Below are 16,016 nucleotides of genomic sequence, written 5' to 3'. Positions count from 1 at the left end.
TCTGTCGCAGTGCTGCCGTACTTCGGAGAGGAGCATTTCATAAAAATAATAAAAATAGTAAAAAACGCGTTTTAAAGACAGCAGCACCTTTTTTTAAATTGTTGTTATTCGTTTGGTCTTTGTTAGAAAATACCAGTGGGTGGCAGAAGAGAGAAAATAAGACTGATAAAAGGCATTCAACTCCGTTACTCATGAAATGTACTCACTAAAGGTAAAAATGTTTCATAATTGTTAGTTGTTTGTTGTTTTTTTGTTTGTTATTGACTTAGTTGTAAACAAAACCCTTAAATTGTATTTATACAACTACGCCTGTCGCTCCAGATACGGGCTCATCACATGAGCCACCGTTCAAGCTTGCCCTTTCATCTGAGAGGTTATTTTTCCATTTATCACAAAGACACTGACAAGAATATTCGATTGCAATTTAAAGCATGTCGGGAAGTGCGTGCACCGTCGCTATTTTTTTCCTACTTAGTTGCAATGCTCACACATGACTATCCACTCTGGGAGGCTAATCTATAATTTTATTAATCAAATTTATTATTTTGTTCAGTAATCTACCCCGTGATCAGGATGAATTGTCATCTACTTTAACCTTTTGCTATACATTTGTACTCGCAAACGAGGTGTGATTGTTCTTTCAATAAAATGTTCTGTTTCGTGTTTAAAATGGATATAGTGCCTTTAAATATTATTAATATTTTTTTAACATTGTAATTACTATTTGTAGTCAAAACAACCCACAAGTGTAGACACTTTTCTGTGCCAAAATCTTTATTGAGACTTAAATTAGTGAACATTTACAAACACATCAAAGGGTAAGTTTGACTTTGTGACGTCAGCGAAAACTTTAATAGTGATCACACTTTTTGGGGAGGGGGCGGGGATAAAGGGGGCTGTTGTCATTACATAACATGTCGACGAGGGCGAACCCACCCCCACGTTGAAAAGAACATTATGCAACTTGCCAAGTAAAAGAGGCACACGTGCGTTTCCACCAGACGAAAACAATATGTCGTGCGCCAACAAGATGTTCTCCGCTCTCGTCCGGGCCAACAAGGCCGCCAAGCTCCGCTACCTCCCGGCCACAAGATGCAGGTCCACGGCGGCGGCGTCCACCCAGGAGAAGCAGGAGAAGCAGCAGCAGCAGCAGCAGATGGAGGACGGACGATGCGCCGTGGTGGAGGCTGAGCCCGTGGAGCTCATCAGCCCGGGCAGGGGCGCCCACGACGGGCTGCCGCGAGGCAACATCAGCGTGGACTTCAACAACACAGAAGAAGCTTACAAGAGTAAGGACAACGTGGAGCTGCTCAGGAGTCTGCTGGTCTTCAAGCTGTGCACCGTGGACGTCCTGGTGGAGAAGAACAAGGAGGTGAGGCGCTTTTCATCAGGGAGAATGCATGCAATGAATATCGGATGTGAAATTGTGGCGAAGTTACATTGATACTAGCATTTAATAACATGATTATTTTAAAACTATTTTTTTACATAGTAGTAGTCGTAAGGAGGAATAACCATCAATTGAAATCAATTAGACCTTTTAGTTGTATTTTTGTTTTGTTTTAATTGTACTAAATTGTGATTCATACAGCTGTAGGTACATAAACATGTATTTAAATGACTGTTAACGGCAATAAAATAATTTGTACATTGTGATTAATAAATCAATTGACATGAATCTGAATGTTTCAGTGATAAAGCAAATTACTTGAACAAATACAATATGAATTTTAGTTTTTTTTTAATATTAATTTTTTCCATATTTTATATTAAGTTAAATTTTTGTTTTTAAACTTTCCCTTTTTTTCCCTTAACCTTTTCAATTTGCTTCCTTGTTGTATTGTTTCCTTTTATGTACTTTAAACTATGTGTCCTCTTTCCAAATCACACCAGGAATAGTGTCAAACAACGTGCCACAAAAAATAGATATAATAGCATTTGATATGACCTATATTGTGCAATATGGGGTTGCGGGGTTGACTTAAGAACAACGTGTTCCATATTTACAGTTGATGGCGCTGAGCAAGAAGATGCTGGGCAAGTGGCTGTTTGAGAAACTGATGAAGATGACCTTCTACGGGCAGTTTGTGGCGGGCGAGGACCACAACGCTATCAAGCCCCTGATCCGGAAGAACCAGGCGTTCGGCGTGGGCGCCGTACTGGACTACAGCGTGGAGGAGGACCTGACGCAGGAAGAGGCCGAGAAGAAGGAGATGGAGTGAGTTCACGTTGCACGAGACCACATTGGAATGTGCTTCTTGTTAAAGCCCGTCACGTGCCGCTTGGTTTGAAACTGAGCAATGGCTATTAACATCCCCCACGTGGGTGCGAGTTACGCTGTTATGTAAGCAAGATCGGGAAGGAAGGATGACTCAGTTGGTCTAATTCCCCGAAAACACAACATTCAATTCTCGAAACAAAAGCTAATAACTGTTGCATCATATTTTTCCAAATTAGCATTGACTTTGACGACAGTTTTTATTGGCATTAGTCTTGTATTAGTATAATATAAGAATTAAACTTCATTATTGATGAGAAACTCTACTGCAGATGACCCAAAATTAAATTCTTGTATATTAACTCATTCGCTGCCGTTAACGGCAATAGACGTCAAAAATTCATTTGAACTATTTCTATTAGTTTAACATTTTTTCCCCACTTTTGTTAACAAGAGTATGAAAACTTAGGTTTTTTTATTGTACATTTAGAACAGATATAACATTTGTGATTACTTGTGAGTTAACTAGTGAAGTCATGTGATTAGTTATTCTGATAAAAAAAATGTAATCGCCTGACACTCCTAATTTTTAATAATCTTTTCTTTAAAAAAATAAAAAGTTTATTAAAATTGTTTAAAAAAATTACTATTAAAATATTATTAAAAATTAGGGGCGTCGTGCGATTAAATTTTTTCCTAATTAATCGCATGACTTCACTAGTTAACTTACGATTAATCACAAATTTTATATCTGTTCTAAATGTACAATCATTTTTTTCTAGGTTTTCATACGCTTGTTAACAAAAGTAGATTTTTTTTTTAACTAATAGAAACAGTTCATATACATTTTTGACGTCTATAGCCGTCAATGGCAGTGAATGAATTAAATTTAAAAAACTGAAATATAACCAAGATGAATGATCTTAAAACAAGGCAAAATATGTTCATTAGCTGTTAGCTAACTAGTTTCCGAACTTTAAAACCCAGTTTTTGCAGTGTACAAAATGACTTACTAGCGTAATAGTAAACACCTCGGTCTTATCGCGTTTCCAAGTTATTAAATCTCCTTAATGCCCCAATGATCCCATTCTGTCATCCTATCAGTTATGATCACAACCCGCTGCATATGACCTGCTTCCTGCATCGCTATCAAAAAAGGCACAAACATGTTTGCTCCGCGCAAACATGAGCTCACCGTCGATTGGCTGGTCAGGACAGAGCCCTCTCTTTTGATTGGCTGCTCATTGTGTCTTGGGCTGAATGGCAATGCAGATAGCAGCTATTGCTTTTATAATAGTTGTTTACATCTCTTGTAATTATCTTTCTTCTGCTTTTTTTTCCAGTTCATGTTTGTCTCAAGCCGAGAAAGAAAGTCCAGGTGAGTTGTGTACAGTGAGTGTTCCTGGAAAGTTATTGCAGGCCATGGTATGTTGTTCCGTGCGAACATATGATCTATAGGTTATATTTGGACTTGCAGGGGAGGCTTGAGAGGACTTGTCCACTTTTGATTTTGAGAAAAATGTGCTTTGGGTTACATGGAGAAAGCAGTATCATATATTATGCCTTTACCAAAATAGTCGACACATCTCAGTTCTGTTCAGGTCAATGCAAACTTCAATCAGGAACATTCACAGCTGTCAGTAGCGTCGTTGAAATGATCATCAAAATTTAATGTCATCCTGAAAAGGTTCAGATTAGCATCTAGGATATGGAGGACCAAAAATGCCAAAATAAAAGTGAAAATAAAAATATATTAAAATAAAAAAATAATAATATAAATGGAAATAAGGGAATAAAAAATATATATTTTTAGGTGTTTTTATTTTCATTTTTATTTTATTTTTTATTTTGCCATTTTTGGTCCTCCATACTAGGACACCTTTTTCCGATTGGGACTCTTTCCGGCAAATTCTCAGGCTGCCTAAAATGGCTGCTTTAAACCAAAATGGCCGATGTCCTGTTGAATTTTAGGCATGCCTCGAGATTTTGTGAGCATCCTGCTGTAAATCCTGACAAGTCCACCCAATGTCGTGTTGATTGGTGAAACTTGGCGGCGAATCAGTTTTTTTCCCCCCAACTTTACGAAAATCTTTGAAATTAGCATCAATTTTTGACATCTTGTTCAGCACGCACAAATGGTGTAGGTTGAAAATAGTCGCATATTAAATGCTGTCTTGGATACCTGCTTCTGATAATGGCTCGTTGGTATCTGGAATTGTTTATTATAATACCTGTTTGTATTTATTTATTTAAAAAAAGTTTTTTCCTTTTTTCTGAAAGCTCAGTATTGTTCATTCGGTAATTTTACCGATTCGACATGTCATCATCATTGCTCTCTCTTTTTTTAATTTTATTTTTAATACCTGTTTATTATAATATTATAATACCTACTTGATCAAAATGACCCTAAAAACTAGAGATATGATAGTCAGGTGGTTAGCTCGCGAGCTAACCCTTCATCCGCTAGCTAACTCCCAAATAACCGCTAATTCGGAGGCTAACGGTTAGCTCGCGGTCTAACCTATAGCCGTTAATTCACGAGCTAGCCGGTTAGCTCGCGGGCTAATGGCCGCTAATTCGCGAGCTAACGCATTGTCAACTAGCAGGAGCAATTTTATTTATTTATATAGCGTATTTGATACACAGGGCAGGTAGTAAGTTTAACTTACCTCTTAAACTGCACATGATTAGCTGCCCTACGCCTCTTTAACCTAGCACGTGGCTAACAATGGCTCTATTTCCCCTCTAGACGCTGATCACCGCGAGAAGAAGTACAAGGCCCATCGGCAGTTCAGTGACCGACGCGGCGGCGTCATTAGCGCCCGCACGTACTTCTATGCCGACGAGGTCAAATGCGACAACCAGCTGGAAACCTTCATCAACTGCATCAAAGCCTCGGGTAAAATTGTATTTGTGCCTCCTATGCAAACTTATCAGAAATCTATGGACTTGAGTATGACTTCACTTTCAGGTGGAGCTTCTGCTGATGGCTTCTCGGCCATCAAAATGACGGCTCTGGGACGCCCACAGTTCCTCGTGAGTGGAACACAATGTCCTCCTTATTAACCAAAGTGTGTTTATATTATTGGCTAATGGGTTGTGTGATTATTGGTAGCAATGGAAATCTCAATCAGTAATGACAGTTTATCTCATTAAGGCAGTCAATCATTGGTCATTTATCTGGGAATTATCTCTCGGGCGGTACAGTTGTACAGTTTTTATGATCATACTTTAAGTTCATGGTGCGTTATCGTTGACTGCTTGTTGTACAACAATGACGAGAAGCAGAAAGAGCTTTTACCAGAATTTTGTCAATGTTGGGCACCACCAACCAATAATGAAGAAGGTGAATGGCAAACATGTTTTGTTTTTCTAACTCTCCAGGAGGGCACTTACGAGTGAAATTTAGTAAAGTAAAGTTCTACAGTATGGTATACAATATAGTAACTCCCCTTAACTCATTCAAAAATTAATTTGAACTATTTTTATTAGCTTAACGTTTTTTTTCCCACTTTTGTTAACAAGAATATGAAAACCCAGATTTGTTTTTAATAATCTTTTTTTTTTTTTTTTAAAGAAGAAGAAAAGATTATTAAAAATTAGGGGCGTCAGGCGATAATTTTTTATTGTAATTAATCGAATGACTTCAATAGTTAACTCACGATTAATCACACATTTTGTAAATGTACAATATATTTTTTTCGAGGTTTTCATACTCTTGTTAACTAATAGAAATAGTTAAAAAGATTTTTTGACGTCTATAGCCGTCAATGGCAGTGAATGAGTTAAAGGGGAAGTCAACTTTAAACATTTCTTGACAATATGTGACCTCACTAGTCTAAACTTTACATTCTGATTAATATTCCATTTGTGGAATATGAGTTATGCAGCAAAATCCAGCCGTTTTTATCCATCTCGGGGGCGGCCATTTTGTTACTTGCTGTCGACTAAAGATGACATCACAGTTGCTCAAGCAACAGCCAATCACAGCTCACCTGCTTTTTTTTTTAAGCTGAGCTGTGATTGGTTGTTGCCTGAGACCTGTGTGATGTCATTTTGAGTAATAATGTAAATTAAAATCCAACCTTTGAAATAGTCTTTCTGCCTTGGCGGAGGTCTTGCGCTACACAGTTTTTTCTGCGATCCAAATGCTAATTCATAGTTTTGTGACAAATGTGTATGCGCAGCTCCAGTTTTCCGAAGTTTTGCTCAAGTGGAGGCAGTTCTTTAAGTTCCTGGCGGCTCAGCAGGGCAAATCCGAAATGACTGCTCTGGAGCAGAAACTGGAGCCGGGACAACTCAAGGTGCGAGTCGAGGGATGTTCACCGGAATGAATAATGCGCGAGTGTGTTTTACTTATTGTTTTTTTATGAAAATATGTATTTGTAGGAGACGTTGACCAAGCTGGGTGTCGCTGCTGAGGATGACATTGAAAACTGGTTCACTGGAGAGAAGCTGGGACTGTCAGGGTAAGAATTTTCGTTTATTGTTTTTAATATCCCAGTTATTAATTCTATTAAATTTTGACATTTTTTTTCCAGAACCATCGATATGCTGGACTGGAACAGTTTGATAGACGACACAACCAAAATCTCCAATCTTCTCATGGTGCCAAACCTTCAGGTATATTTATATAAAAAAAATAAAAATAATGTTTAGGAAGTGCCAATTATCTTCCTAAAGGCAAATGGCGACCCTTATTTATTTATTTATTTATTTATTTTGTCCTGACAAGACGGGTGAGCTGGAGCCCCTACTGAGCACGTTCACAGTTGAGGAAGAGCGGCAAATGAAGCGAATGCTGCAGAGAGTCGACGTCCTGGCCAACGTGAGGGCAGATCCAAACAACTTGCGATGCATCGCGGCATGAGTCGCTCGCGGTTTCAATGCTCTCTCTCCGTGCGCGCGCGCGCGGCAGCATGCCCTGGAGCACGGCGTGCGGCTCATGGTGGACGCCGAGCAGACGTACTTCCAGCCCGCCATTAGTCGGCTGACCCTGGAAATGCAGAGGAAGTTCAACACGGAGAAGCCAATCATCTTCAACACCTACCAGTGCTACCTGAAGGTTCGATTTCTTACTAATGAACTCTTTTACTGCCATTGACGGCAATTAAACGTGAAGAATTCATTTGAACTATTTATTATTATTAAGTCATGTGATTAATTACAATTAAAAACGCCTGATGCCCAGAATTTTTTATAATATTTTCTTTCTTTTAAAAAATAATTAATTCACTGCCGTTGACGGCTATAAACGTCAAAAATTCATTTGAACTATTTCTATTAGTTTAACATTTTTTCCACTTTTTTTTACAAGAGTATAAAAACCTAGAATGTTTTTATTGTACATTTAGAACAGATATACAATTTGTGATTAATCATTTTTCGATTAAGAACGAGTTTTGATTCAAAGTTATTCGATTGACAATGATTATTGCTTCAATCTACAGATGTGCAAGAAATTGTAACGATCTACTCCAGTCTGACTCGCTAATGCTAATTAGCGCGCTACTCGCGGCACCTTTATCACTCAAAAGAACGGCTCCACACTGCAAACAACAACAACTTTTATTGGAATAACTCGATCGTGACTTTTCCCTTCTACTCTCTAATGTGGCTACAACTTAACGGTGTATCAGACCGCGTGGAACCACACTGCCCCTCAGTGGCCAAACCGGGTACAACATGAACAGCGCTCCCAATAAAGGCACACACAAACTTAGGGAAGACAGTATAAAATAATTTCAATAAAATAAATTTTGGGACATTTAAAATCGATTCTGAATCGTACTAAATGACAATCGCGATTCTTATGAGAATCGATTTTTTTGCACACCCTTAATATACATATATATATATATATATATATATTTTTTTTTTTACAGTGTAGAAAGTATTTACTGTCGATGAAGGTGGGTTGGCGGTTAAGTCGGTCTTAAGTATCTGCACGTACAAAGTGTAAACGATTCCAGGAGGCCTACGACAACGTGACAGTGGACGTTGAGCTGTCTCGGCGGGAGGGCTGGCACTTTGGTGCCAAGTTGGTACGCGGGGCCTACATGTACCAGGAAAGAGCCCGGGCGGAGGAGATCGGCTACGAGGATCCCATCAATCCCGACTACGAGGCCACCAACAGGATGTACCACAAGTAAGCGGCCCCTTGTGGCAAAGACGTCTCCGGTACGACGTTTCTTCATTAGTATTGTTTTGTGGCAGATGTCTGGAGTACCTGCTCGAGGACATCGGGCACGGTCGCAAATCAAACATCATGGTGGCCACTCACAACGAGGACACGGTGAAATTCACCTTGGACAAGTAGGTTCTCGTCTCGGGTCGTCTTCGCGTGCGCCGATTGCGTAACCGACACGTGTCCTTTTTCTCAGGATGAACGAGATGGGCCTTTCAGCCAATGAGAATAAAGTTTACTTCGGACAGCTGCTCGGCATGTGTGACCAGATCAGCTTCCCGCTAGGTATGTGCTCCCCCCCCCCCCCACTGATACTAACAATGAGCAGACGTATGGAAGGGCTTGCGTCACGTTGTTATGTGACCAGTCGCTTGGTGGTCTTTGAAGCGCTTGACAAGAGGTGGGCGTCCTAGAAAGGGGCCCGTCGGAGATATCTCGGGAACAAAATACAGTACAAAAGGTTATCAAGTGCCAAATTGGACCTCAAGAGCAGACGTGTAGCAAGCCGTGTTGGAAATTCTTCCACATGCGCACAAGTTGTGTGCAGGGGTTATTAATAGTTTGGGAGTTTTCATTTTAGTTTGTTTTGAGTTTTGTTTTTTGAATTTATTTAGTTGTAATTAGTTTTCAGGGCGATTCTTTTAGTTTTGATTAGGGATGTCAGGCGATAATTTTTTAAAAAATCGTGATTAACTCACTGCCATTGACGGCTATAGACGTCAAAAATTAATTTGAACTATTTCTATTAGTTTTACATTTTTTCCCACTTTTGTTAACAAAAGAATGCAAACCGAGTTTTGTTGTTGTATTAGAACAAATATAAAATTAGTGATTAATCGTGAGTTAACTAGTGAAGTAAAAATTGTAAACGCTCGATGCTCCTAATAATTTTTTTTATTATTTAAAAAAAACATAATTTTTTTTAAATTACATTTAAAAATAAAATAAAATATTATTATAAATTAGTGGCATCAGGCGATTAAAATTTGTAATCGTAATTAATCACATGACTTCACTAGTTAACTCACGATTAATCACAAATTTTATATCTGTTCTAAATGTACCCAAAAAATCTAGGTTTTCATACTCCTGTTAACAAAAATGGGAAAAAAATAAAAATAGTTAAAATAAATTTTTGACATCTACAGCTGTCAATGGCAGTGAATGAGTTAATCACATGACTTCAATAGTTAACTCACGATTAATCGCAAATTTTATATCTGTTCTAAATGTACAATAAAATGTTCAATTCATTTTTTTTCTACGTTATTATTCTCTTAACATAAAAGTGGAACAAATGTTAATTAGAAATATGACTGCATATTTTAGTCATTGATACAGTAATTTCATAATTCATCAAATTTAGTTCAAATTAAAAAGATGTTCGGTACTGTAAAAAATTAGTGTCATACTGATTTGTGTTGAGGTCATATTTCTGCCACTAGATGGCATAATTGTATTTGTAAGACGCTGGTGACAGCTCAGTGCATTTTTCTATTCACATATAAGAGCTATCAAACCTTTAGCAAAAAGTAACTTGTGAAATTCTGCACATTTTTTAAATTCTAAAATACAACGTGACCCCAGTCTCCCCAAAAATATGCATTATTATTAAATTGATCACTGCTAAATTTTGACATGGGCGTGTTAGACTGGAATTCCCCCAACACAGGCTTTCCAAGGCCGGTCATTAATCGCACGTTCAAAAAATGAGTGGCGTTAAAGGAACTTTAATTTTGACACCTCTAGTTTTTATTAGTTTTAGTTTCAGTATTAGTTTCGATAAAAAAAAAGAAAAGTGTCCTACTTGTGTGCAATATTGAATAAACACCAGGGTCAAATGAAAAAAAAGTTACACATTTCTTACCTAGCGTTGCATTCGGCTGAGTTAAATGGAAAAAAGCAGGCGAGTCGAGCCACCGGAGCCAAACGACGTCATCCCAAAGTGATTTTTCTATCGGCTGCTGCTCGATGACGTCATTTCCCAGATCCCGGACAATGACTCCAACCAAAACGCATGTCCTCAGGTCAAGCGGGGTTCCCGGTGTACAAGTACGTCCCGTACGGCCCGGTGGATGAAGTCATCCCGTACCTGTCCCGCCGCGCTCAGGAGAACCGCGGCTTCGTGAAGGGCTCGCAGCGGGAGCGCAGCCTGCTGTGGAAGGAGCTCAAGCGGCGCCTGCTGGGGGGGCAAATGTTCTACAAGCCTGTCTACTGAGTCGCCGGAGGCCATCTTGAGCCCATATCCCCATCTTGGAATTGGTGGGTGTACAACTTTACAACAAGGGGCACCCTTATTGGTTTATGACCTGTTTTAATTGAGAAGAACAGTCCTTTCAAATGGTTATAAGCAAGTTACTAATGTTCTCTTTGTTTAGTCATCAAAAATAATAAGCGAGTTCAATTTAAGCCACAAAAGGGAGCCAGTCGTATTTTATTTCAAGTATCCGGTAACATTTGTAATGGGTAAGTAACAACAGTTTAAGGTGCGGGATCATTATTATTATTATTATTATTATTATTGAATCATTTCTAAGAAGTTCATTCACAAGTAATAGAAATAGTTCAAATGATTTTTTTGACGTTTATAGCCGTCAATGGCAATGAATGAGTTAAAAATCGATGGCGTGCTGTAAAATTGCGATATATTGCCGAATCGATTTTTTTCTAACACCCCTAGTTCGTATTGTGATCGTTTGTTTAACGTTTGCCAGTTTATCTGTTTGCCAAATAGTAAGCCCACTATTTTGCCCTGCCAAGTGTTTATAAACCGGTTACCAAGCGCTTTGTTAATAATTCATTAGCAGTTATTTATTAACAAGGTAGTGGCTGCTCACAATTTAGCAACTTATCCAAGGGCGTCATTTTGAAAAGTACAAGTGACGACTGCATTTGGTAACGAACATAATGTTTGGTACACTATTTGGCAAGAAGGATAACGAGTTAGTAACGAATGGATACAATTTAAAAGGGTGCTCTTATTGTGAAGCTTTTAATATTGCATATGATCCATAGTTAAGTTATTTTCTTACGTATTTCTGAAAAGGTGATTTTGTTCTCTTCCATTGCTCTCTTCTCCCAACATGCCTTAATATTGTACGCACAAGGTTCACGATGCAGTGGATTTGTACATCGTGTCATCTGTTTTTTTACGTTGAACACGTGTAATTATGGCGCAGCGAATGGATTTCAAATGCATGGAAACATTCTGCGTTCGTTGTAGCAAACGCAGCGCGACTATGTCAAAGGATGTCCATAATATGTTGCGCAGCGGTCGGTGTCTGTTAGCCAAAGAGTAGTCGAAATGTTACATTTCACTTAAAGCATCGATACAAATGGCGAGAAAATCTGTTTTTCAAGAGTTACTTGGGAGACACATTGTCACATCGTTTGTTGACTATTGTTTTGTTGCTGGTTGATCAGAATTTTGTACAATTGTAAAATATTTTTGATTTAAATAATAAAAATATACGATAAAATGAACCAAAGTGAATCATTCGTGGAACAATGTTGAGCTGCACTTTTTTTTTTTATGAACTACTGTATAAAAAAAAAAGAAGAAAAAAAAGAGGCACCATACTATTGTATTATATTGTATAACGTAATTTATGTACAGTAATATATAAACGTATCATGCATTGTATAGTTTGTAATAGAGTGGTGTGTAGTGGTAGGTCATTGACGAAAGTATTGGGACGATAAGGAAGGAGGAGCATGTGGTTCTCATCAGCCAATCAGGAGTAGGACGGAGCAAATTGTATGACTTGTTTGGTCACTTAACAACCTCCTGATACGCGTCAGCTCATCTTCAGGTAAATTCACGTCTATTCTTCTCTGGTGGTTACTATTGCGAATGCTAGCCATTATACTGTATTATAACAAAAATAACTAAAGCTTATGTTCAGGCAAACTGTACATATTGTAAAGAGGCATTGTTTACATGAAATGGGACAAGATACCTAAAATTCTCACCAAGGGAGACAACTTGTAACAAAAATGTCTATTTGTCAATAGCCGAACCAACATTTGATGCCTATTTTGGGACATTTTAACCTGATATAAATGAGTGGTGTGTGAAACGTCACGTCACTCTTTCCATTCCCGACTATAAATATGTTTAAAGTGTAAACATGGGGGTTGTGTTTCATTGAGCTCAGCAATACTTTCCTTTTTCTATTCCTGTATCTCCTGGCTTCGCCCTCGCTCTTATATTCCTTTCTACTTTAATTTTTAAATGTAATTTCAGGTTCTCCTATTGGACTTAAAGAGGTTGCATATGGCAGGAAAGAAATGTTCTGTTGTAATGCGAGGCCTCATCCTTTGGTTTCTATTGACCAACATCATATTTATACTATATTGCTTGATGTTGCCAAGCCAAGTGGACATCAGGTAATGTTCGATACAATTTTTGTGTTTTATATAGAAATAAAACATGAACATAGTAAAATTAGACTTTTTATTTATACCCTTTGATGTACACTATTGACAATTTCGATGTTACGTCACAAGTCGTTAATTGAAAAGCATTGGACTTTGGATCGTTGTGATTTGAGTTTGAGGATTATTTTTTATTTCAAAACGGGATGAAATGTCGTTTGGCGACTATACAGTCTGCCTGGTTTGTATGCTAGTATGTATGCTAGCAAGAGCAATATAACACGACGTTTGTTTACATCGTGTAAAGGAAGCATTTGCATCGCGTTGTATTGCGGAAATAAAAGAAATGCCCGGATGTTCGGACTTGTCATTTGAACAGATTAGCTGTTTTTTGTTTTAGTTTTTGACATTTCAATTTCACCACAAATCAAAACAATTGTCTTCATTGAAAATGAATTTAATTGCGATCAGTACGTTCCATCTCCCCCCAAAAAAACTTTCTTTTTTTTTTACATTTATGTGTGTGCAGAGCAATATTGTCACCTAGCGGCATTTCATCGGTATTACTGGCCTTAACAATGAAAGTGTCGCGTCACTATCCTGCTTCCTTCAACCCAACAACTGTTGTGTTCGTTCCTTTAAGATGTTCATGGGTCAGTGTGACCCGTTCTAATGTTTAATTAAAATAAATGAATCACATAGCACAATGTAATTATACGAAAACGGGGGAAAAAACGCAGGCCAGCAGACCGAGTTTAATCTTTTTTTTTTCTCCAGTAGATTTCCCAATCTACTCAAAGTCAACTTGACCCGCAACATAACAAGGGGGGGGGGGGGGGGGGGGGGAAGGCAATTTAATAAGATGTGTATGTAAAAGAGGCTTGTTGTTTCCTTCCAGAGGTTCCAAAGAGGACACCTGTACCCTCAACCTGGCCAAACCACTCAACGAGAACCTTCCCCGGCCTCCTCGAAGGCCCCGGATGGACACGTGCTCTCCCTCGGTGAACATCATGTTCATGAAGACGCACAAAACGGCCAGCAGCACACTCCTCAACATCCTCTTCCGCTTCGGAGAAAAACACAAACTCAAGTTCGCGTTCCCCGACGGCCGCAACGACTTCTTCTACCCGTCGCCGTTCCGCCGCTGGCAAGTGAAGAGCTACCGACCGGGCGAATGCTTCAACGTCGTGTGCAACCACATGCGCTTCCGCCTCGGGGAGGTGGCGGCGCTGTTGCCCCCCGACGCCACCTACGTCACCATCCTGCGCCACCCGGCCCGCCTTCTGGAGTCGGCCTTCCACTACTACCGCAGGGCCGTGCCCCTCACCTGGCGCATAGGCGGTGACGACAAACTGGAGGAGTTCTTCAGGAGTCCTCGGACCTACTACAGGGCTGGTGCCTACAACGCCTTCTACCTGAAGAACTTGCTCTCATTCGACTTGGGCTTGGACAACAACCTGGACGCGGACCACCCCGACGTGTCTGAGGCCATTCGGAGTTTGTCCCAAAAGTTCCACCTTGTGCTCATCGCGGAATATTTTGACGAGTCCCTGATCCTGCTGAAGGAGACACTGTGCTGGAGCACGGCGGACATTTTATACTTCAAACTCAACGCTCGCGAGAGCTCGTCCGTCACCCGTCTGACCCCGGAGTCCTGGGCCAGGGCTTTGGGGTGGAATGGCGCCGACTGGAGGCTCTACCGACACTTCAACGCCACCTTGTGGGACAAGGTGGAGGCGTACGGGCGGGAGAGGATGGAGCGGGACGTGGCCGAGCTCCGGCGGAGGAATGCAGAGATGAGAGCGTCGTGCTTGGAGGGCGGAGAGGCGGTGGAGGCGCCGCGCATCAGAGACCGCCGATTTCTGCCCTGGCAGCCCCTGGGAGGGACGTCCATCCTGGGATATAACTTGAGGACAGACATCTGTCCCGAGTTGAGGAGCACGTGTGAGAAGATGCTCACGCCAGAAATACAATACTTGGAGGATTTTGGGGTCAGTCTCTGGCTTACAAGACTGTGGGGGTGGTTGAAGGATGCTATTTACTCGGGCCGACCAAGTAAGTTAAACTAATAAACGACACAGCAAAATTGGCAGTGTTAATTCAACACCTATAGAGTTTAATTTAACACTTCAGAAGTGTCTATATTCGGCCATACTAAATATAGTTAAAAAACAAACACTTTTTAAAGTGTTTTTTCGTACACTGAGATGGAGTTAAAACAACTCTGATCGCAGTTGAAATTTAACATTAGTAACTTACACTGTTCAGTGTGGATTTTACACTACACTAGTGTGTAGTGTTAAAATATTACTTTGTAACCTCTTTTTTAACACTCAAAATGATGTTAATATTAACTACTGTAAATATTTAACGCAGGTAGAAAGTCATAAAACGCTACAGTATCAATTCAAACTCAATTCCTTACCAAGATTATTACATTTAATGAAAGACCCCACATTTGTAGTTGAAATGAAAAATATGGTGGAGCTTAATTACATATCTGCAGAGATCATCTATGACTCGGTGATCAACTAATAATAACACCTACTCTGGAAACCAGCTATGAAATTGTTAAAATTATAAATGTAAAATATTTATATACCTGTATAAATATTCTGCCTGTAATTCATACCCCATTGTTGTTGTAAGTGTAAAGAAACAAAAAAAAGGAGTAATTGTATTCATAGTACTTTTTTTTTTTAATTTATCATCCCATCTGCCAAATATTGGAATTGGCATAAAACAAAAACGTGAGTTAGGCCCCACTATTTTTACCTTATAATTGTTGAAACTTGACTGACAAGTTTCATGCATTCCATTGAAATTAATTGAATTGTGTTACGTGTTTTAAATAAAGAGAAATGGCAACAACAACAAAACTGTGTGGCTCAATAGTGACATCTGCTGGATGTAAACAACATTGCAGGTAGCGTTTAACGACTCACTACATAATATTTCGCTAATTGTATCTTATAGTGTATCATTTTATGTCTTAGTCTAAATTTAAAATATATTTGATATCTTAAAAATGTAAAAAGTAAAGACATGTGAACTGAATATAGACCTCATAACTTTCCCAGCCAGGTGGTAATCTACATTTTGGGGCATACATGTTCCTCTCCAAAACAATTTTACAAGAATTTGCAGAATGGTGGCTGTTTCAAGTAACGTAACATAACTTGCCCTTGTTCAACTTGATTAAAGGAAAAAGTACAGAACTTTTGTACGATATAA

The 16,016-nt window shown here is 39.2% G+C and overlaps 2 protein-coding genes across 3 annotated transcripts; both read left to right on the top strand.

Annotated features, from left to right (window-relative positions):
* The first annotated feature begins 67 nt into the window (after positions 1 to 67).
* On the top strand, positions 68 to 11,887 carry prodha (proline dehydrogenase (oxidase) 1a). Of its 2 annotated transcripts, XM_086096547.1 has the most exons (15): positions 68 to 211; positions 1,002 to 1,372; positions 2,010 to 2,218; positions 3,562 to 3,596; positions 4,968 to 5,117; positions 5,190 to 5,254; positions 6,406 to 6,522; positions 6,608 to 6,687; positions 6,760 to 6,841; positions 6,954 to 7,046; positions 7,137 to 7,283; positions 8,191 to 8,366; positions 8,435 to 8,533; positions 8,602 to 8,690; positions 10,433 to 11,887. In XM_086096547.1, exons 2-15 carry the CDS (start codon positions 1,013 to 1,015, stop codon positions 10,621 to 10,623), a joined length of 1,893 nt encoding a protein of 630 aa, XP_085952673.1. In that variant the 5' UTR covers positions 68 to 211; positions 1,002 to 1,012; the 3' UTR covers positions 10,624 to 11,887. The 2 variants fall into 2 exon arrangements, with proteins under 2 accessions (XP_085952673.1, XP_085952672.1); XM_086096546.1 differs by lacking the exon at positions 68 to 211 and having other exon boundaries at positions 925 to 1,372.
* Positions 11,888 to 12,567: 680 nt separating this feature from the next.
* On the top strand, positions 12,568 to 15,643 carry gal3st1b (galactose-3-O-sulfotransferase 1b). Its single transcript, XM_086097014.1, has 2 exons — positions 12,568 to 12,794; positions 13,681 to 15,643. The coding sequence occupies exons 1-2, from the start codon at positions 12,682 to 12,684 to the stop codon at positions 14,849 to 14,851; spliced, it is 1,284 nt and encodes a 427-aa protein (XP_085953140.1). The 5' UTR covers positions 12,568 to 12,681; the 3' UTR covers positions 14,852 to 15,643.
* The last annotated feature ends 373 nt before the right edge of the window (positions 15,644 to 16,016 follow it).

This window comes from Leptonotus elevatus, chromosome 15, assembly GCF_054856555.1.
Source record: "Leptonotus elevatus isolate MCC_2025b chromosome 15, RoL_Lele_1.0, whole genome shotgun sequence".
NCBI classification, from domain to species: Eukaryota; Metazoa; Chordata; class Actinopteri; order Syngnathiformes; family Syngnathidae; genus Leptonotus; species Leptonotus elevatus.
This window is presented reverse-complemented; position numbering and strand designations above follow the sequence as displayed.